The sequence below is a fragment of the Macadamia integrifolia genome, chromosome 7 (assembly GCF_013358625.1).
Source record: "Macadamia integrifolia cultivar HAES 741 chromosome 7, SCU_Mint_v3, whole genome shotgun sequence".
In the NCBI taxonomy this organism is placed as follows: Eukaryota; Viridiplantae; Streptophyta; class Magnoliopsida; order Proteales; family Proteaceae; genus Macadamia; species Macadamia integrifolia.
In genome coordinates, this window is record NC_056563.1 from 21,723,690 (window position 1) to 21,746,682 (window position 22,993).

At 37.6% G+C, this 22,993-nt stretch overlaps 2 protein-coding genes across 3 annotated transcripts in view; one reads left to right on the forward strand and one right to left on the reverse strand.

The window, feature by feature from the left end:
* The window catches only part of LOC122084405 (urease accessory protein UreG-like), a 65,929-nt gene that overhangs the window by 17,397 nt on the left and 25,539 nt on the right, over positions 1-22,993 (forward strand). The window lies entirely within an intron of this gene.
* On the reverse strand, positions 6,384-8,724 carry LOC122084403 (probable E3 ubiquitin-protein ligase EDA40). 2 transcript variants are annotated; one of them, XM_042652626.1, is made up of 3 exons: positions 8,477-8,724; positions 7,746-7,796; positions 6,384-7,613 (listed from the first exon to the last, which is right to left on the reverse strand). In XM_042652626.1, exons 1-3 carry the CDS (start codon positions 8,567-8,569, stop codon positions 7,089-7,091), a joined length of 669 nt encoding a protein of 222 aa, XP_042508560.1. In that variant the 5' UTR covers positions 8,570-8,724; the 3' UTR covers positions 6,384-7,088. The 2 variants fall into 2 exon arrangements, with proteins under 2 accessions (XP_042508560.1, XP_042508559.1); XM_042652625.1 differs by having other exon boundaries at positions 6,390-7,613; positions 7,746-7,826.

Consider the following 22,993-nt stretch of genomic DNA (forward strand, 5'->3'; position numbering starts at 1 on the left):
GTAGGAATGGCTGAAACCATCCTGATTGACAGAACGTGCAAAGTTATAAACAGTAAAATTGCAAACAGATTGATACTAAATATATAACCTGCACAGCGAGCTACCGACTGTGCTGCTCAAGCCCCAGGCCCCTATTAGTTGATGATGTCTAGTAGATGGCCATTTAGATTTATGTCTTACTCCCATATATATATATATATATATATTATATAGAGTGAATGGGAAGAAAAGAAGGTATTACTTGATTCTCGAAAAGTTCTATAAACAAAGGTGAACCAAAATCATTATCAATAGATAGAGCAGGAACTCAGGTTCAGTCAAAAGATCGAAAGCAAGGTAATTGCCACTGCTGACAGAATAAGCATGAAGCAACATGAGTACACAAAGAACATATGAACTCTCAAGATGCCTTCTTAAACAAGTCTAGATATAGAAAATTAGCATCCAGTTCTGAAGGACACACAGCATTACTGTGGGATCACATAGCATGAGTTTACATTTTATATACCTGTAAGTAGCAGGTTTAGATGCAGCCTGAGATGTAAAGAACTGCAAGGATGCAAAAAGGAAATCAACTTCCTGCTCAATTCAAGATCATATACTTAATTTATGTTAACATGCTGCATATCATCAACAACAAAAGCATCACGCAAGCAGGAATAACCGGAACATAAAAATCAATCAGAGGAGGTTGAAAAAACCCTTTTATTCGCGTTACCAATGATGATATATCGTAATCATTCTTAAATATTCAGGGAAAATTGAAGCTCTAATCGCTGAAACAAGAGAAATTTTAATGGATGAATTTCATGGCTCCATCTTTTCTGCTCCTGCACTTTGATCAAGCTCGAGCGTGAAAGGTTGCCGGGAGCAATTTTTAATTATCTGGTCTGGAGACTCAGGAATCACCCATTCAATTCCGACTTAAATCATCTGGAATCTGCCGGTTTTAGCAATCAATCTTCAATATTGAATCGGGTTAATAAAAATTTTGAAATCGTTGACAACCCTGTTCAAACTCCCCTGCCTATTCCTGCTCCTCCATTCCTCATCCGTTTCCATGGGCACCACCACCACTCATTGGCAGCTCCGCCGCTTCCATGGGAATCACCACCACACTCCATTACGACCAGAGTGCGTAGTCGGCCATACTGGAAACCCATTTGAAGAAGAGCAAACCAGGTTTCCATTCAAGCGATGACGTTGGAGCACCTGAAGGACTGAATCCTTAGTCACCTATAAGCCACATCCGTTGATGAGTGAGGGCTCGTTCAAGCTCCTCAATGTGAAGCTTGAGGAGCTTTTGGATTGCGGCGGCATCCTTGGCCACGGAAGACACGTCATGGTCGGGCACAGGCACCACGAGTCATCATAATCGGCGGAAACAAGATCAAACCATAGGTACCCAGTACCCACCTTCAACTGCATATTGGGTGCGGGAGGAACATGTGGGTTCATTTCAACGGGGAAAATTTCAGGGAGGGGGACGATGACGAGCTTGTTAGATGAGAGCAGCGCCACCCAGACCAGATTCCGGACGAGGGAGGTGATGGTCGTGCTCATCACATTTGTCTCGGGAGTAACCCCGACTGATTGCGTGCGGAGAGCCTCGACGGCTGGGACCCTTTGGGTGCGCGCCAGTACACAAGGGGCTCCCATTCATCGAGAGCGGATCAGATTCTAACTCTGGTGGATTTCATCTATGTGGATCGAACGGTACGGAAATGGTTTTCGTGTTAAAATTTGATACACAGTCTCAGTCTTTACATGTATTCTCATATCTTAATACTGATCCATATTTGGACTCTATTTAATCTTTTTTTTTTTTTAATTCAATTTTATTTTAAATAGAGTCCAAATTTAAATCCACCACGACAATGACTCTCATATGAGAATCTGTGGAGAAGTCTCATGCTAGACCAATCTTATCATGAAGAATATTCTATTCATGATTAAGTAGAAAACTCATGACAGGAGTAAAACACATCTTACGAATTCATTATTCGGTCAAATCCATCAAACACGTCTTACGAATGCATGGATTATAACTAATGCCAGGTCAAATCTATCACTAACAGAACCTTCTTTACTAGGTTGAGTTAAGATTCTAATCTCTCTTGGAACAAACATGAAAATACAAGAATCAAAACTATTATGGCAAAAAATCACTCTAGGCTATGGAAGAACAAATAGCACCGGACTGTTCCGATGGAGATTCTCCGATGCCTAAGTAAGATTTCTCACTAGAATTATTGTTTGTAGGAGAGATTTTATGCTCACTCTCTTGTGTTTATTATCCTGTGCAGAACGTATAGAAAGTTTAGGGCGATTTCTTGCCGGAATAAAAACAAACACCAATTAAGTGATGATCTAGAATTGAGTTTGGGTACATTACTGTAAAACATGTTTTAAAGGGTAACGCCACGGTCCCACTCGCTATCATGCTCAAACGCTTTACAACCAAGTTATCCAAATACAGAGACGAAAAATTCTGCAACCCTGCTTTTTCCGGCGATGTAGAAATCAAAGCCAAAAAAGGTTAAAGAACTCAAAGAGGCATAACGTTGGAACCAATTTCTTGGTTAGTTTTCAGATCCTTCTCTCTTCCTGAACACTCCTTTTCCCCCAGAAAGCGGGATACAGTTTTACTTTCCACCATCGTTTACTAACAAGATTTCCATGGAAAAGAACCAGAACACAGAATAAGGAAACCCCACAAAGAGATCGATCAATGGTGAAGGCAAAAAAGTAAGGATACTATTTAACGTGGCAAATTTAATATCAAAAACCAAGAACTAACAAAATTATATAAGAAATTAGGAAAAAGATGAGAGCTTTAAGAAAACAAAATTAAACTGAACCAGAAAGAACAAGAAACAAGAAACTGACCTTGGAAAAAGATGAACCATATCTTGAAAAGAAAATCAAACTGGGAAGATTGATAGAATTACACCTCCGGACCATGATTTGCAGCCTCTATTTCTGTTAGAGAACTGTTACGCAGTTTTTTTCCTACCAAAATTCAAATTTCCAAGACGGGGATTCGAGTAGAAAGAAAACAGAGAAACGGAAAGGTTAAGAGTTTGAAGAAAAAACTGTAACCCTCGTTGAAGAGAACCTTGGAATCTCCTTCTTCTCTTTGCCTTTTGAGGAAGACAGAACAAACGATATGATTTCTGTTTTTGGTTGAAAACAATTTCCACAAGAACAAGGAAGAGGAAGAGGAAGAGTTAAATAGGGAAGAAGGTGCGCAATGGAGGGAAGATACAGAGCAAATAAGACGACGTAAATAGAAATAATTATTTATTTTTATTTGTTTGTTACGGATAGAGAAGCTACGTGTTAGCGCACATCCAGAACAGGACTCTACTCCACAGTCCATATAGGCCATAGGTAGGCCATACCACGTCGGACTGACTTGAGAAAGGTGTGTTAATGAAAATGTAAATGTCTAGTTTAAAACCTGGAAAAGGTTATTTTAGTCTTTTCGTTGTTGGTCAAATTACAATTAAATCCCTGCTCCTTTGAGGTTTTACTAGAAATTATCCAGGAATTGTATTGTTGGGTCATGGGTCCCATTGCCCAGATCGGAGCCCATATATGTTAATCACTATTAATCATTTAATTTACCATAAAAAGGGAATATCAATTACTATTACAAACCTTTCCATATATTTTCCGTAGTGAAGCACTCCCAATCATGGTTTGAGAACTTGGTATCGGGAATGGGATCTGTCAAAGTCGATACCTATTTGATATCAATTTGAATCACCTTGAATCGGACAAAATACATCTAATTTTTATGGTATCGACTAAGAATCAAGATTGGTTAAGTCTAATATCAATCTAATTCAGCCAATTTTGACCGATCTAATCCGATACCTTAAACCATGCTCCCACAATGTTTCTTAAATAACATTGCATCCAAATTTCAAATAAGATTATAAAATTGTTCGAGTCCCTATTCTTCAATTATTTATAGGAAAAAAGAACCATGCCACTTTGGTGTGGGAGCCTAAACTTACAAGTTATGAAAAGATTGCATTGCCCTCCCTTGACATGCACTAAATATGCCCTTGAGCACTTTCCCATTGGCCCACTGATCTAGTATTTCCTACACTGGACTGGCAGGGCTCTCTCTCCCATATTTATAATTTTAGATAAAGGAAATGTCGAAGTGATACCTTTATTGGCTTATTTAAAAGTTGATATTTTCATGTAATTGTCCCTTGTCTTATTCTTAAAAATATTTAATACAGTATTTTCAATGAGGGTAAATCAATAATTTCACAATTACAAAAAAAAAAAAATCAATCTTTAGCATTTTGAAAAAAAAATTTTCATCCCGATATTAAATAATTTCTAAGAATAAAAAAATAAAATAAAATAAAGCTACAAATCTATTGACACCCTAAGAACTTAAGTACGAATCTGGATCAAGTTCATGTACGAGAATAATCTCATACATCCTTGATTCATGGATTTGGAATCTATTAAATGAAGAGATAGAGAAAGTGGATTCCAAATCCACAGACCAGGGACGTACAAGATTGTTCTCATACGTGAACCTGATCTTGTCTCCTTAAATATGAGGTATCTTCTTCATGTGGAATCTAAGGTATATGGCAAACATGACTTAAGAAATTTATTAGATTCATTACCCTGGATCCCACACGAAGAATATACCTCACACAGAAGCATGGATTTAGGTATTGGTATTGGTATCGACATACTGATCCGTTACTTACTTGGATCGAATTGGATCAGTGTGTATATATCGGTCACTTTTACCTTTTTTTTTTTTTTAAAGGACAATAATTTTAAGGGTAATTTACAGCGCCACCCCCTGGAGAATGCCAGTATTATAGGAGCACCCCCTCTCTTTCACCAAATTAGACTCAGACCCCCTACCGTCAGTCACTGTTAAGAAAGAATTTGAAATGACATTTTTACCCTTTTAACTAAAACAAATAAACAATCATATTTTACCTTACCTCTCACTGCAACAACAGATACCAATGGCAGTTCAGCTTCTTCTCCGGTCACAGGCAGCTCCGGTCACTGGCGGTTCAGCTTCTTCTCCGGTCACTGGCGGTTCCAGCTTCTCTCTCTCTCTCTCTCTCTCTCTCGGCTGACTTGGGTTCTCTAAATAAAAAAACCCAAATGCTTAGTCATGGATTTTCAATCTTTACAGAAAAAAATTCCTCCAGATCGGAAATGGAAAAGGATCGAGTGATCACCGCCGCTAATGTCACCGCCACTAACAAGCATTGCAGATCTGGGAAGCAAACACGATTCCGGTAAGTAAAATGATAAGCTTTTATGATGTTACAATTTCAAGTTCTGAGCAGAGTTGATCATCCCTAATATCCTGCAGCAGATCTGTTTCTTCTTCTCCTCTTAGATTTATTATTGTTTTCACAATTTCAACTTCTGAGTGATCAGATTTAAAGGTCAACTCTTGAAAATGAAAATGGGGAAGGAAGCAAAACCAACGACAAGGGTGGGGGAGAGCGATCAGATTTAAAGGTCTTCCCTTGACCTCAGTTGCTAACTCTACCGAACCGTTTCAACCATTTTTCTCTTTGAGAGAAACCAAAAATCCATTTTCTTGAGTGATCAGATTTAAAGCCCACCACTGCATCCAGCCTGGTTTCTTTCAAGATCAGATTACCGTCGCCGTGATCGTTGATGCAGCTGCCACCGCCGGTGCTCGATCTGGGAGAAAGGTACAGTAAACATGGGATCCTGCCGCCGCCGCCGTCGTTGTGATCGTTGATGCAGCTGCCACCGCTGGTGCTCGATCTGGGAGAAAGGTACAGTAAACATGGGATCCTGCCGCCGCCGTGATCGTTGATACAGCTGCCACCGCCGGTGCTCGATCTGGGAGAAAGGTACAGTAACCATCGATTTGATGATAGGACTTATTAGATGGGCATTTTAGGTACTTCACATTTAGTAAGGGCATTTTGGTATTTAATATAAAAAACAGTAGCTGACATCAGCATATAAAATATATTCTTTAACGGAGACTGACGGTAGGGGGTCTGAGTCTAATTTGGTGAAAGAGAGGGGGTGTTCCTATAATATTGGCATTCTCCAGGGGGTGGCGCTGTAAATTACCCTAATTTTAATTGTTTTACCCCTAAAACGATAGAACAACTGATTTGGATCGATCAAAAATCAATATTGATGTCAATCAATACCAATACAATACAGTCGGTACAATACCGATACTTGAAACCACATACCCACACTTTACAGCAGTGTCGTTTTATAAGAAAATGGCAAGTCTTTAGAGATTTTGAAAGGAAATGAGCACTCAATTAAGCATGAAATATGGTGGGAGTTATTTCACTAAATCACAAATTTTATCTCTTGGAATCTATCCAATCTTGTTTTGGTAGGATTCAAATCTATCTAATCAAATATATGGTGGAAATTATATAACTATATCACATCTTTTCTCCATTAGAATCTACCCTAATCAAATGATAAGATTTATTAGATAGATTTCCCTACAAAGTACTTCCATGGGGGAGAAGATGCCAATACTCAATAGTCAATATGAGTTTAGGGACAAAATCAGAGGGTCCATCCAAATCAACAGGTAGAGGATTTGACACGACGTAGTGGTAGATTGAATTTCCCATGCCAGGTTAATAAAAGCACAAGAGAAGATGCTATGGCTCATATGAAAAGGACAACTAGATGTCAGAAAGGAAAGAGAATATGTGAGAAGACGCATGATCTAGTCAGTCAAGTTTTGATTTTGCCATTGAGATCACAATGTATAGTTGCTATCTCATAGGTAGGGTGAAGTGAGGGTGCGACGAGACATTACTGCTAGTGACTTGGCCAAGCAAGTGGTGGTGATTCCTTTCAAAGGTGTTGGAAGCTCCGTCTGAAAGGGATAAAAATCGTCTGTTGTTCTCAATCTCTGTTTTTTCATGTTTTGCTAGGTGCAGAAAGCGACACGTGGATAGTCCATCACCAACGGTCAAGATTAAAAAGGGGAGGCTCTACCAAAACCGGGTTGAGGTTTGTGAACCAAACCGAGGTTTGTATGACCCAACCCAACACAAAGATCAAGTTACGGAGAGATAAGCTCTGTTACTCTGTGGTCCAGGTTGTGTTAGTCCTTGTTGGTACGAAGCGGGTCCTGCAATTAGTTGACGAAATGTAGGTGTTGTTGCTGGGGGAGGAAGAGGAGTGAAGGGAATCGGGATGAGACTGAGGTGGAGGCGGGGGTGCGGCGGCGAACTGAGGTCAGGCTCCACTGGGTCGTCGTCGTCGTAGCGAGCGGAGCGGAGGGAGTAACGCCTATGGACTCGGAAGTTGGCGATGGAATCATCGAGGATGCGGAGGATTGGATCCGATTGGGTGGTGCAAGGGAGGGAAGAAGTATGGAGTGGGGGTGGGTTGAGGTTTCGTGGGAGCTTTGTCCAGTACGCTCTGCAAATGGGGCAGGTCATGCTCCCATGGTGGACATTGGAGGAGATGCAACTGAAATGGAATGAGTGTGAGCACTGCGCCGTGAATACAGTTTTCCCTGGGCTTCCCACTTTCGTATTGCTGTAACTCAAGGCCTCCAGACATATCGCACACAAACTCTGCAACAACACCACCAATCCACCATCACCACAACAGGTTCGCTAGAATTAATAGTAGTCTGTACAGATAATAGAAATGTGTTTCTGTGATTAAAAACCAGAAGACCAGAGGACTCGGGTTTTCCACTTTACCTTGCTGACGCCACTGGATTCCATCTCGTCTACGATCTCTGAGGCATTTTCCTGCTTCATTGAAAGAGAAGAGCCCGAGATCTGAAGAAAAGAAAAAGGAAAACTTAATCCATTAAAAAATTTCGTTGGTTCTTTCTTTTATATTTTGGATAAAAATTGAATAAGACGCCAGCTTACCAGAGAGGCAGAGACCCAGAAAGGTGAAATGCAATGCCTCTTCCAAGAAAAAATCTTGACACGATTTAGGGAGTAGGGGACAACGAGGAGAGAATGGATGGTCGATGGTCCCCTCCCTCCCTATTGGATCCTGAAGGATGCCAATAAACAAGAGTAAAGTTTCTTCTTTTCTCTCTTTTCCCCCTTCAAATTCGTTCTTTTGGCATGCAAAGAGTGCATTTGAAAATGCCATTAAATTGGAGTCATCTTCCATCCAGAGGGGAAAAAAAGCTTGTAAATGGTAGTGTGAAAGAGGAGAAAAGTAGAGATTCTGAAGCTCTAAACAATGGTCAATTTCGGATTGGAGAAAACAGAATGGAAATCAAAACACAATTGCAGATACCCAGTGACTTGAAAATCCGTAATCACAAAGATAAACGCAGAACCCAAACATCAAATGAAATACAGGGTATCATTTCATTACATGCGAAGAAAAAACTAGCAAGAAAAGAAAGGAGGAAACTTTTTTTTTTTTTTTTTTTTTTTTTTCATTTCTGGTGGGTAAGAAAACCTACATTATTGTCGACGACGGCATCATCATCTTCAGGTTGTTCGATTTTTGAGAAGGAACCGCAAGGAAATTTGATCTTTGTGTTGGGTTGGGTCATACAAATCTCGGTCTGGTTCACAAACCTTAACCCGGTTTTAGTAGAGCTTCAACCAATCTTCTTAATCTTGACCGTTGGTGATGGACTGTCCACGTGTCGCGTTCTGCACCTAGCAAAACATGGAAAAACAGAGATTGAGAACAACAGACGATTTTTATCCGTCTGAAAGGGCCTAAAGCTAACTTCCAAATTTTTTTTATTGAAGTTGTGAATGTTACAGTCCTACACTTTCAATATTTCCAATCATGCTCTTTCGAACACGGAACACACAAAAGCCAAAATCTACGACCTATGACAATTTAGGAAAAGCATCTTCCAATGTAAAGCACCAAATATCCATCTGTTTTTTTTATATATAGAAAGCTAACCGATAGTGTTTCGTACATCGACACACATTCATGGGAAAGTGGAGCAATGGCATGGGCATTATTTTACAGTTTGGTTCCACTTCTCCATGTATGTGGTGTACTAAACACCATTGGGTAGCGTTCTTTCTCCCTAGCCGAGAGAACATTACCCGATAGTTACGTCTACACCAACGCCTAGGTCAATGGGAGGGTGTGCTTGAGCATCTTCAACACGAGATAATGCAGTCTTTTCTCATCCACTATGTCTTGGTGTAGGACCATAGGTACATGATATCGGGCAGCATTCTTTCTTCCCAAAAATTTAGTTTTGTATTTTCTAGTTTAACAGTAAACCAATCTCAAGAACTTGGAGCCATAACCATTAGGAACTCAACTTTGAAATTCGAAATGGTAACAGAGTAATACCCATTAAATTAGTCTATTTGGTATGTATAGTTTAGGTCATTGAGGTACCAATACTTGATCCCTGGTTCCAAGGTATAACATAATATTTGGTATGTATTCCTATAATAGATTCTAGGTTTAGAATACATTTTGAGTCAAGAAAATAGAGAAAAATCTAGTTTGAGAATGCATTAGATTCCATCTATTCCAAGAATGTATATCAAACATAATTATAACCCTTTGGAAAAAGGTTCTCCAAGGGTTGGGGTGGGTACACTAGCACTCGGTGTTTCTCTCTTCTCTTCACATTAAAATGACTTTGTTGTCCTATAATATACAATATCATTTTATTGCACTCATTGGTGCATTCCTCTATACATCTTGCTAAGAGAACCCTCTTCTGAATCCTTTTCATCATCCTATTCAACATTTAAGTTCTTCTCTTCTTAAATCACTCTCCTAATATGGCTGGATAGAGATTCCGGATTCTTTCCCTCTGGTAAAATCCTTTTGATTGTTTAGTTCTATTCATATCCCTTTTCAGAAACTTGAACCTTGTGTTGGCATTTATTTGTTTCATTAGGACCAACTCATCCATACTTTACTTGGAGTTGCACTCAAACCCAATGCACTGGGCCATGAGCACCAAACACAATTAGTTGTGTGATTAGTGGGTTTTGGGCACTTCGACCTTGTTTGTTGTAATTACTCTGGCCCTGTAGGTGCAGGCCAAGATTCAATCACCTTTACATGTGGAGCTCACGCGACACTGAGGGGGAATAACCTCTTTACTTTGATACCATGTTCGTTGTTATTTTACCTCAAAACTCATACTATTAAGAAAAGGCAGTGTCAATACATATATCAACAAACCTTCAACATACATGAAGAGAGTAATGATGATACATTCACAGGTGAACCCTTGTGGTGAAGTGAAAATTTCTTCGAACTCAAACTACACCTGACCAACTTATTAATTAGTGATCACTAATTGAAAATGAAACACAAATGTGGTGAGATTTTAGCCACCACATTTGTGTTTCTATGTAAAAAGGTAGAAAAAGGAAAATTGGTGTAAATTGCAATTCCCCATCTCCAAAATTGCTCTCTTGTGCACCTTGTGTACCTCAGAATTGAAGAATTAGGTTGAAGGCCAACTTTAAATTCTGGCCTAATAATGATAAGCCTCCAGAATTGGAGCCAACAAATGTAAAAGTCTGGCCTAATAATGATAAGCCTCCAGAATTGGAGCCAATAAATGTCCGTATCGATGCCAATTATAATTCTTTGCCCAAATCAATTATTAGAATTGAAACCAAACGCATGCGTTAAGTCTTTTACATTCGTATCACTAGCCGCCTAAGTTTTATCCAAATCGATTTATTTAAGCACATAGGTCAGTTTTTTTTGTTTTAAACCAAAGTGTTGGACTAGTTTACGCGTTCCTCGATTAATTCTCGGAAAGACTAGTGCAAAAATCCACCACCACACATAGGTTAGGGTTGATGTGAGAATCCTTTGCAAATTTGAACAATAATCAAACTTTTATGTAGCAATTAAAGGTGTCTTCAAGAGAGCTTACCCTGTAGAGATCAAGAATCAAATCCTCTCAAATATACTAGTGCACATTCGATTAATCAAGGGTACTTGTTCGAGTGTTGTCAATCGTCTAATACACGTTGAGTGCACTAGAGCAAATGAGAGTATCCATACTAAATTTACATACTTAAATTTATTGTAAGAAAAATTATGGAGAAAATTTTCTCGCGCCGTACACTGAAGGAATTGTACAATAATCAATGACTCAATATTGTCAATAATACCCCCATTGTTCTCCTGTATCTTATGATCATCATCCGCAGATCTCCCTGTGACCAAAGGAGAATTTGATCTAAAAAATTTAATATTATTTATATTCACAATAATAACAAAATAATAGTTTTTTATATACATTTCAAATTAAAGTATATAAAATGGCACATGGTGGCTGCATGGTCTAATTGAGTAATATGTACAAGAAAAATTACTTAAGAATTTCAGTGCGACCATGCAGCCATGTGCCATGCCGGCATGCTCCCCCTCTCAAATACATATATATCAACTCTTATCCTTCTTTTTATGGAAATATCCAGTCTTATCCTTATCATTGGCTTTCCCATCCCTAATTAAAAAAAAAAAAAACTCACATCAGCCGATTCAGAACTTTGTTCAGGATTGTACCCTACGCTGACATCTCCACGAGTCTATTTCTGACATTTATCAAGTTTTTCTCTCAAATAGTGATTGATCGGTTTGTATTTTTATAAGAGGAGTTGTCCTCTCTCTCTCTCTCTCTCTCTCCCTCTCTCTCTCTCTCTCTCTCTCTCTCTCTCTCTATGACTAAATATCAGCTTGATTCTATATTTTTCTAAAAATATCACTCACCTCCTTTTAAACACAAAAATTCTATTTAATGTTCTCAATTATTTAAAATAACTGTTAAGTCAGCCAGGTTTTTATCATAATACCTAAATTACCCTCCTAAGCTTGAATTCTTAATTTCAATTCTCTTCTTTCTGTCATGGTTCGATCGGATTGACTGCGACTCAATGAGTCAATCCATGACTTGAAATATATAATGTATTCTTGCCTTGTTAAGAAAGTCATTGTATTTTAGGAATTTTTTTTTGAGTTAGGGTTTTAAGACGAGTTTTTTCATCGTTGTTTGAATGTAATCTCTTTTGTGCATAATGAAACATTTTCTTCTTCGTCCAGAACGTAGTACACCACATCGGTATGTGAACCTCGTTAAATCTCTGTATGTTGTGCGAATCTAATTTTATTTATTCTCTTATTTCTTGATGTTTGCTCTAACAACATATATATTCCCTGACTCATTATAAGTTTTAAGACACCATTGAATATCATCTAACACCAATTCTAAATTCATACATCATAATAGAAAAAAACATATTCAAAGTTTTATTTAGCAATAAGGCTTGGCTATGTTTTTCATTATTGTCAATATAGTTATTACACTTTTCAAAGTGATGCATGTTTAGTTGGAGTTGGGAGTCATCACTTTAGAAATACTTTTCAATATATACATCAGTTTGTAACTCAATTTTCAGGGTTCATGCGGGTTGAAATCGTCTGCAATTTCGATCTTGTACAATCTCATGAAATACCACCTTCAGAGGGTGACATGTGTATTGATACCAATACAATGGTCCAGATCTGATACAACTAATAAAACTTTAAATCAGTGAAGAGGCATTTAAATCATATTTGGACCAGTGCATTGTCATCAATACACGTATCACCCGCTGAAGATGATATTTCATGGAATTATACGAAATCGGAATTACACATAATTTTTTTCTGAATTCATGTATTTTCATGAAAAATATAAGCCTTCAAATTAGCTTCATGTTGGTGAAAAATTAGGCTTATAGGAATTCGCAAGATAAAGATATCTTTAATAAAGTAATCATTATGTCCAGTAAGTCTGAAGTCTTAAAAAGCGACAAAAAAAAAAAATGTAAGCTTACTTTAAACTTCCTGCTCTCCTATCCTAGAATACTTAAAGTTGGGTTGAATGTGGATAGACTTCAAAACATTCCCAGCCGAATCAGTGCCAACGGATTCGTCTAGACTCAGGATTGACCAAGAGAATAGTACATTTTCGCATTTTCGCATTCGTTCTAAAAGACAATAGGCTTCTATGCATGCTTTTGGTTTGTTCGAAAGATATACTCGTCTACGAAAGTTGACTGACACACTGAGGAAGTGGGCTTGAAGGATGCATATCAGTAAGCTCTGAAAATGAGACTTCTCAAAGTTGATGCTTGGGAGTGAAAAGGGGAAGAATGTGCCCTTACCAGCTGGTGCAAATAGTCTACCTTCCACTGGAGAGCTCTCTTCTGATTTCCCCGAACTGTCTTTTTGCAGCGAATGTTTGCTTGTACCTTTCTGTTCCTGTAGTTGTTTATTTCTTAGTTTAACTCTCTCCCCTCCCCCTCTTTTTTCTTCTTTTAATGTTTTTGAACTGTATATTTCATTAGCTTTTGTTCAAGAAGCTTTTACAAAGCTATTCTCATGGAAATAATTGGTCTCTTGTTAATCTTTATTGTGAATCCTATCTGAATGTAACCATGCAACCTGTGAGTAATTTATTTTTCCTGTTCTTGGCATTTTGGCATTTTATCAGTTTATCACAGTCAGGATTATATCGATTCTGGCCTATTCGTATTGGATCAGAACCGGCTACCTTTTCGGATCTTCGACTCCTTCGGGTTACAGATTCACTGTTGCTATGCTAAGAGGCAGGTCAGGTGAGGCTGTGATTTTGTGGATCGATGGATTTACCTTCAGCAATCTTTGATACCTGCTTTAGAGCAAAGATTGTATTAGCTCAGTGGTCTACCCTTTTTGGATCTCCAATTTTGTTGTGGTAACCAAAAAAAAAAGAAAAATTGCAAGCAGACCTGAACTCTCAAATGTATACATAACACAATGAGGTAATTATTTTCTTAAGCCAATAAACAAATCAGATTACTATTTCTAGCTGAGCCTAAAGGAAAATTAAGAAAACAAAGTTCATCCCTTGATCGAGGGGGTTGGATAGTGTTCATAGGGTTGAACAACCTTAGGGAGTATTTTTGACTATTAAATATTTATGGCCATGGATTGCTGTACAGTTCCTTGACTGAAGAGTGTGGTCAAAATTTTTTTCTCATAAAGTCAATTGGGATTGATTTTCAATCCCTTCACTCCATTGTTGATGTGATTGAATTTAATTTACTATTTTTTTCATGTCCAAACATAAAGAGTCAAAATGATGTCCCCACCAAGAACCTAAAAAATCCACCCTTCTTTTATGTTCATGTGAGTGCCCCCTCTTCGCCCCCTAACTGAAGCAAGGGTGGCACGGTCATGGAGTGTAATTTTCTCACATTTTAAATTAAGGTTGTGTTTGGTAGCTGAAGAGAAGAAATGAAAAGAAAATAATAGAAAAAAATGAAAGGGTAAGAAAAGAAAAAATTATGTCTGATTAGTTATTAATAGAAGAAAAGAAAAGAATATATATATTTTTTATTTTCATATATTTTATGTAAGCAATATTTTTTTGGGCAGCATAAGAAAACTCCGATTTTTGTCTTTTAGAACGAATGCGAAAATGTACTATTCTCTTGTATCCAACGGATTGAATTGGAATGGATTGAAATTGGTCTAGACTCAGGATTGACCAAGGATATCAAAATCGGTCACAATAAGCTCTAAACTGTACTATTACTTTTCGTAAGGATAAGTTGATTCAAATCTTGAGGAGATATCAACGTTTCAAAATATCGAATCGGATTTCTTGGCATGAAACAGTCGGATCGAATTTCTGATTTTTTTAAACCTGAACACTAGATTATATCCATCACTAAAATAGAAAGCACATTTCATTTCCATTAAATATCGGAATTATTTAGTCTGACCATGGTTTCAAGTATTGGTATCATATTGACCATATTGTATCGATATCAGTAGTCAATATCAATACCTAATAGATCTAGATCGATTATCCATATCGTTTTAGGGGTAAACAGTAAAAAAATATACCTTTTCCCTCTTTCTCACATCTACTTCATAAAATGGACTAAGATTTACCTGATGTGATGCAAGTCAATAAGGTTTTCCTTTATTTTGTTCATGTCTTATACGCAAGATTGTAAATGGAGAAGAGTTTTGTGTTTGGGAGTGTGGCCTATGCACTAGTGCCAAGGCTAATAGTCAATGGAATGCACATTAAGACGTTTGGTAGCTAAGAGAAGAAAAAAAAAAAGTATACTTTTTTGTACTTTTTTTTTAGGTGAAGAATTTTTCTTTGCATTGGTATGTCATCACCCAAGAGGAGATTCTATTTTTTAAATTCAAAATTCCTCTTGGGAATGGTGAATTTTTCTTTTTCTCTCCCAAAAAAATTCTTGCAAAAAACACAAGAAACACATGAGAAAATAATAAAACAAAAAATGAATGATTTCTTATGCGTCTATCTCTCTCCTAAAATTCAAAATTTTTTGAATTTTTTTTTTTATTTTCTTTTCTTCTCTTTGTAACTAAACATACATATCCTTTTTATTTTCTCACATTTTAATTTCTTTTCTTTTCTTTTCTTCTCTTGGCTACCAAACATAGCCTAAAGCATCAACAGGGATGTAATTTTGGGATTTCATGGGGGTGGAGCTAAGGATGTGAATTTGAAACCGAATAAAGTTGTTTACATCGAAACCGCAAAACTATTTGGTAAATGGTTCGATTCTGGTTTCAAGTTTAAGATCGATTAGTTAAATGGGTCGGGTCGGTTTTAACTGTTTAACCCGTTGGTTTCAAATCGAATTGACACGTGAAAATCAAACCATTTAAACCGTCAAAATCGATCCGATTAACCCATATAACGATTAAATATATGATTGTTTTAACAAAATATAATGGTATAATTTATGGAATAATTAAGGACCATAGAGGTTGTCTAACAGTTTATTCAATAATTTACTCCTATTATGTAGTTAAATCCTTGCTTGTTCAATGTCTCATTTAATTTGATACAAGATTGAAACATTTATTAACAAAAGCAAATTTTAGTAAGCATGCGAATAAACTAGCAAATCTCGACTGTTAATCGTTTAAAAACCTATGGAATAAACCGTGAAACTGACCCATTTAAAAACTGTGGAACTGAAACTGTTTACTAAACGGTTGCAGTTTTAGAAAATACAGCCGTTTAGTAAATGATGCAGTTTTGGTTTCAACCAAATAAATGTGAACCAAATCAAAGCGCATCGTATATACCAAAGCCAAACCGAATAACACCTTTAGGTGGAGCAGTTGTTTTTCCCTACATTGTGTATAGGCGTAGGAACTCTACTCTCTGATAGAGTTCTTTTTCCCATTTAAGTTAATCATGGCGAAAATTTCATAGATTTTTTTTTTTATGGGATTTAGTAAATGTGGCCATAACCCAACACCACAACATAGCACATCCGATTATTCATATTATAGTCTCTCTCTCGAGGGGTGTAAACATAATTTTATCATGTTGAATCATTAATATATTATATTAAACAAAGTGCCTGATTATAGTTCTCTCTGTCTCTCTTTCTCTGGGAGTCTGGGGTAAACATAATCTTTTTCATATTAAATTACTAATATATTATATTAAACAAAGGGCAAAAGAACAAAAAGGATTCTTCCCTTAGGGAAATCGAGTAACACAATAAGGATTCCTCACTTGATTTCAAATTTTTATTTCAGGGTTGGTTTTCCACAATGACAATGTGTAAAGTCATTTTCATGTGATTGTATTTGTTAACGTTTGAAACTTTATAGACTAAAAAAAAGAAGAAAAAAAACAACCTATATAGACTTATTGTTCATATCAACGTAGGTCAATTTTTTTTCTTTTTTTTAATCTCATGTCTCCAGTCTCCACACGTTTAATGTAATGTTCTAAGAATTATTTAAATATTTTTTAAAATATGGCCATCGTGGGTGGAACATAAACACTTGAGAGATATCTAGTTCATCATCATAAAATAAAAAATAAATATAATAATAATAATAACAATAATAATAATAATAAAAGTGGTATCTAATTATTCACGGTTGCTGTCTTGGTGATATGTTTCAGATGGGCTACCGATTTTTTATGAGTAATCCAAGATATTCATAATCTATTCTTAGACTAGAATGATCAAACGATCATTAAGGGTTTTTCTCCTTGTCAAAAAATAAAAAGAGAAATTTTACATGGCTTTCCTTTGGAATTTGCTCCAATTACAACCCCTTTTTATGTATTTTGAATAATTATATTCGCCCCTAAAGATTGATGATGTTAGTGAGGTGTTGGGTTGAAACCGTTAAGTTATGCAAAATTTTCATTGATGGTCATATTACCCATCTATTATGTATTTTGACATTTTTTTACTTTCAATACAACACAATAAGAAAAGTTTTTTTTTTTTTTTGGGTTAATCAAGGTATCTAGGCTCGCTTATGCGCACCTTGATTAATCCTCGGGGAGATAAGCACAACAACCCACCGTCACGGTCTTCACTTAAATTGTAGATGCACAAATGAAGAATCGAACCTAGGACCATGCACCTATCCACACAATCCTCAATTTCCCCTAACGACAAGACATGTCCTCAATCTTCTATCTTGTTAACTAATTCCATCTGTCTTATTTCTTCTCTGACGACTTGATACATGATAACTTCATTTTAATTAAGTTAACTATGAAACTATCTTCAATTCGGGATTTTTGCAATGTGATGGTAACTTTTCCCCCATGAATCTCTTCCTTAATTATCATCAATTTGGATTATAGGGTGAATAAAAGTATGCTTCTCTATGTGTTAAGGTTTTGAAATTCTTCAAATTGGGTTGTGTCTGAGCAAAGGATGTTGTGCCCTAATCCAAAAAAAAAAAAAAAAATGATTGAAAAGGAGAGTTGCTAAGTTGTGCTTGGAAAGTAATCGAATATATTCATTGACTGAAAAAGGAAATATATATACAAATAATGGAGTGATTGTTTCCATGAAATAATAGGAAAATTTTAATCTAAATCAAATAGTTTCCTAATTTACAAAATAATGGAGTGATTGTCTCCATGGAATAATAGGAAAAATCTAATCTAAATCAAATAGTTTCCTAATCTTACTCTAAAAATATGTACAGATGATGTGGGAGATATGGATGAGTCACTTGATTTATCCAATGATACAACCAACTATCACAAGACTTATTTGATGATACAACTAGCGCTAACACTCCCCCTCGAGGTGGAGCATGAATGTCCTAAATGCCCAGCTTGGACTTGAGATGATGGAAAAAAGCTCGACCAAGTGATTTAGTAAAAAGATTAGCGAGTTGATCTATCGAAGGAATCTTGACAGTGCAAATAAGGCTCTGTTGTATCTTCTCACGAATGACATGACAATCTATTTCAATGTGCTTGGTGTGTTCGTGATAAACCGGATTCATAGCAATATGAAAAGTGGCCTGGTTATCACAATACAAGGGAATGGGTTGCTGTGAGAATATGCCAAGATCATGTAGGAGAAAAGAGAGCCATGTAATCTCACAAGTGGCAATTGCCATAGTGCGGTTTTCTGCCTCAGCAGAAGGTCGTAATACTATAGGTTGCTTTTTTTGTTTTCCATGAGATTGGGCTAGAACCTAAGAAAATGCAATAGCCAGTGGTATAGCGTCTAGTCATAGGACAACTTGCCCAATCGGAGTCACAGTATTCTGTCAAGTTGAGACTATTCTTGGCAAGAAGAAGAATGCCTTGCCCTAGAGTGCCTTTTAAATTACATACTAAGCGATGAGCAGCATCCATATGTGGTTGGCGTGGTGTATATATGAAATGACTTAAAATATTCACAGTGTACACGATGTCAGGACAGGTGACCATGAGATAAATTAGGCACCCAATCAATTGTCGATATGGAGAGGGATAGCTGAGAACCGGTCCATTCGAGTCAGAGCTTGAGGTGTTGCTCCATTGGAAAGTTGGTCAGCCGAGTTCCTATGACACCACTATCACTGAGAATATCCAAAGTATACTTTCTTTGGCAAAGATAGAGTCCTTGGTGGGATCGGGCAACCTCAATGCTAAGAAAGTATTTGTGCGCACCGATATCTTTGGTATGAAACTGAGTACAGATTCGGCTTTTGATAGTTTGTATTAAGGCATCATCAGAGCTAGTGACGATGATGTCATCCACATAGATAAGGATGAAGACAATTATTTTTTGCTAGTGAAGTATAAAAAGTGAATGATCTGCCTGTGATTGAGTGAACTAAAGCTTAGTAGAGCTGTACAGAGTTTGACAAACCAATTGCGGGAGGCCTGCTTTAGGCCATATAAGGAGCGTTGTAATTTACAAATAACAGGCTCCCTCTTTCGTCGATATCCAAGAGGAGGAGTCATATATACGTCCTCTATAAGGTCCCCATGCAAGAATGCATTATGGACATCTAACTGATGAATAGACCATCCGGAGGCAACAACAATGGTGAGAAGTACCCGAACGGTAACAAGTTTAGCAACTGGGGCAAAAGTCTCATGATAATCAATGCCCTCAAGTTGAGTGTAGCATTTTGCCACGAGGCGTGCTTTGGAGCGTTCCACAGTACCATCTGCATGCCGTTTGATTTTAAAAATCCATTTGGAGCCAATTGCTTTCTTCCCATATGGTAACGAAACCAAAGACCAAGTGTTATTGGAGGTGAGAGTAGCAGTCTCACTTTGCATAGCACCGCGCCATTCAGGATGTTTCATGGCCTCTGCAAAGGTAGTAGGTTCAGTGGTAACTGTGATGGCAATTAGAAAAGACACATGAGGAGGGGAGAAACGATGATAACTTAAATGTTTAGAAAGAGGATGAGACATACCTTGACCAACAGTTGAAGTTGCATTTGTTTGGGCAAGAGATAACTTGGTGGTTTAATAGTGTGGGAGGCACGGGTGGAGTTGAGAGCGGGAAGAGAGGAGGTGGATAGAGTAGTTGGGGAAGGGGATGGTTGTGTAGTAATTGGAGGAGAAACAACTATGGGAAGAGAAACCGCAGCGGTAAGGGTGGCCATAAGGATTGGAATGGCTGTTGGGGTAGGAGAATGGGTGGGTTGGATAGCTAATGTAACATCATGATCTAGAATGGGAATGGGAAAAACATAAGAGGGGGATGGGGAAGGGTCAGAGTGCAAATGGAATGAGAAAACATGTTTATGAAATATAACATCACGAGATACATAACTGACCTTGGTAGTCAAATCATATACCTTGTATCCATTTTGGCCATGAGGATAGCCAAGGAAAATGCCAAGAGTCCTATGGTCAAACTTATGCTTTATGTTTGGTTGGCGAGCAAAACAGAGGCAGCCAAACACTTTGAGATTGGAGATAAGGGTTTTTTTTTTCGAAAAAGAATTTCATGTGGAGTTTTGCCATGAAGTACCTTAGTGGACAAACAGTTAATTAAATAACAAGAGGTGAGTACACAATCCCCCCAAAAGACTAAAGGTAAGTTGGCTTGAAAGCGTAAGGCTCTGACAACAGTAAGAACGTGACGATGTTTACACTCAACTAATCCATTTTGTTGTGGGGTTTTGACACAACTGGACTCTTGTAGCACCCCTAAGTTTTGAAAAAAATGGGAGGGTATCTTTATTGAAAAATTCACGGCCATTATCAAAGAGTACCCGTCGAATTTTAGCATGAAACTAAGTATTGACCATTTGAAAATAAATTTGTAGAATGGTTTGAGTTTCAGATTTATGATTCATTAAATATACCTATGTAGCACATGAAAAATCATCCACCATAGTCAGAAAGTAACGAACCCCTTGTAAGGAGGGAGTGTGATGGGGGCCTCAAATATTCATATGTATCAAATTAAAACAATGTGTAGTTGAAATACTACTATTAGGAAATGGTAAACGAGACTGTTTAGCTAGAAGGCAGACAATACAAATGTGCTTATTGGAAAGAGAAATATTAGCATCTAAAAATTTTAAGTTAGGAAAAATAGAAAGAGAGGGGTGACCAAGATGCCAGTGCCAAAGATTGAACTGCAAGTGAGAGGTGGTGACATGAGCTGAGGCAGGAGAGGATTCCAAGAAATAGAGACCACCATGTCTTTTACCCATCGCAAAAATCATCTTCGTCTTCCAGTCCTAAAAAAAACAAGAGAAGGTAACGAGACAAGGTGTTTAAGTAGTAAGCCCACTCACATAAAGGAGATTATACTGAAAGGAAGGGACAAGTAAGACACTGGAAAGAGAGAGATGGAAAAATAATGAAACATTCTCAATATGGGTAATTGGAGCCGTAGAACCATTGGGTAAGCGTATGGTAGAGGGTTTGGGGATGGAGTGGATGAGGAAAATAAAAGGGGGTTGGAGATCATATGATCCGTAGCCCCAGTATCAATAATCCATACAAAGGAATGGGGTATGGCAAGAAGGGCGGTACCTGCGACGTTGGCTAGTAGATATGTGTTACCAGATGGGAGCAAAGCAAGTAGCTGTTGAAGCTGATCGGCAGTAATAGTAGGAGCAGCTACAGAATTAGTGGTCTATGTCATGTTGATAGAGGGAGAACGTGGAGTGGCATGGCCAAGTTGTGGTTTCTGTTTAGTGTTATCACCATTTCGAGGAGTCCAATTTGAAGGATATCTATGTTGTTTGAAACAATGCGAATCAGAATGGCCATCCATATTACAGTAATTACAATGATAGCGAGGCTTATTCGTACCTTTAGAATCAGTCTGAGAAGTGGTGTGTTGGGCAGCCAAGGCGACTTGCTCGAGTGAGACTGGCCAAGAGCCCTGTAACGAACATTGGCACTCCTCTTGAAGAAGAAGAGAGTAAGCCTTAGCCATAGGAGGGAGCCGGTTCATGAGGAGTATTTGGCTGCGGACAGTGGAGAATGAATCATTTAGCCCTTGAAGAAAATCCATCAAGGCATCAGTGTCAACATGAGCATTTAGTGTGGTAATAGCGCCAAAAGTGCAAGATGGAGGAGACCGATAGTTGGACAATTCATCGCGGAAAGCCTTCAAAGTAGTATGATATGTGGAGATGGAGTCAGTGCTTTGTGTGAGATTGGTGATGGAGTGTCTAATCTCAAAGAGGCGAGGGGAATTTTGCTGAGAGAACCGTGCGTGTAGATTAGTCCAAACATCTTTGGTAGTTGTTGTCCAGAGAATGTTGTTAGCAATTGAAGGAATGGTGGAGTGAATAAGCCATGAAGTGACCATAGAATTGTAGCGGCCCCCAGCAAGAAGATCCGGAGAATCGGCAGCGGGTGGTTTGAGCATTCCATCAACAAACCCAAGTTTGTTCTTGGCTTGAAGAGCCATGGTAATAGCATGATTCCATGTGGGAAAATTATCACCGTTGAGCAGCTGGGTGACAAGAGGAGTTCCAGGATGATCGGAGTTGTGAAGATAATATGGTGAGACAGGATTAGAAGTTTCAACAATAGGTGTGGGGTTGGGATTTTCCATGGAAGAGGAATGACCATATCTTAGGCTGATACCATGTTAAGTTGTGCTTAGACAGTAATCCAATATATCTCATCAACTAAAAAAGGTAGATATGTATACAAAATAATGGAGTGATTGTCTCCATGAAATAACAGGAAAATTCTAATCTAAATCAAATAGTTTCCTAATTTATAAAATAATGGAGTGATTGTCTCCATGGAATAATAGGAAAAATCTAATCGAAATCAAATAGTTTCCTACTTTTACTCTAAAGATATGTACAGATGATGTGGGAAATATGGATGAGTCAATTCATTTATCTAATTATACAACCAACTATCACAAGACTTATCTGATGATATAGCTAGTGCTAACAAGAGCTTCGTCAGAAAGTTCTCTCTTCTTTATCTTCATTAGAAAATACTATCTTCTTCACCTTCACCTTCGCCAGACACAGTTTTGTCGCAAAAGCCTTAACCATTGCCTCCTATTTGACAAACCACTTCAATTTGAAGATTTTAGATTTGAATATGTAAAATGGGAAAAGATAGTACTAAGCCATGGATTCTTAACAGGGATCATTGTATGTCGTGAATAACCAAATTCCAATTGAAATGACATCTTTAGGAGGAGTCAATGAAAGGACATCA

Excerpts from the sequence above, each read along its gene's own strand:
- LOC122084403 (XM_042652625.1), bottom strand. The coding sequence starts at position 8,569 with ATGACCCAACCCAACACAAAGATCAAATTTCCTTGCGGTTCCTTCTCA. Across the intron at positions 7,827-8,476 it reads ATGCCGTCGTCGACAATAAT|ATCTCGGGCTCTTCTCTTTC; the intron begins GTAGGTTTTCTT and ends TCTTTTCTTCAG. Across the intron at positions 7,614-7,745 it reads AATCCAGTGGCGTCAGCAAG|AGTTTGTGTGCGATATGTCT; the intron begins GTAAAGTGGAAA and ends GTGTTGTTGCAG.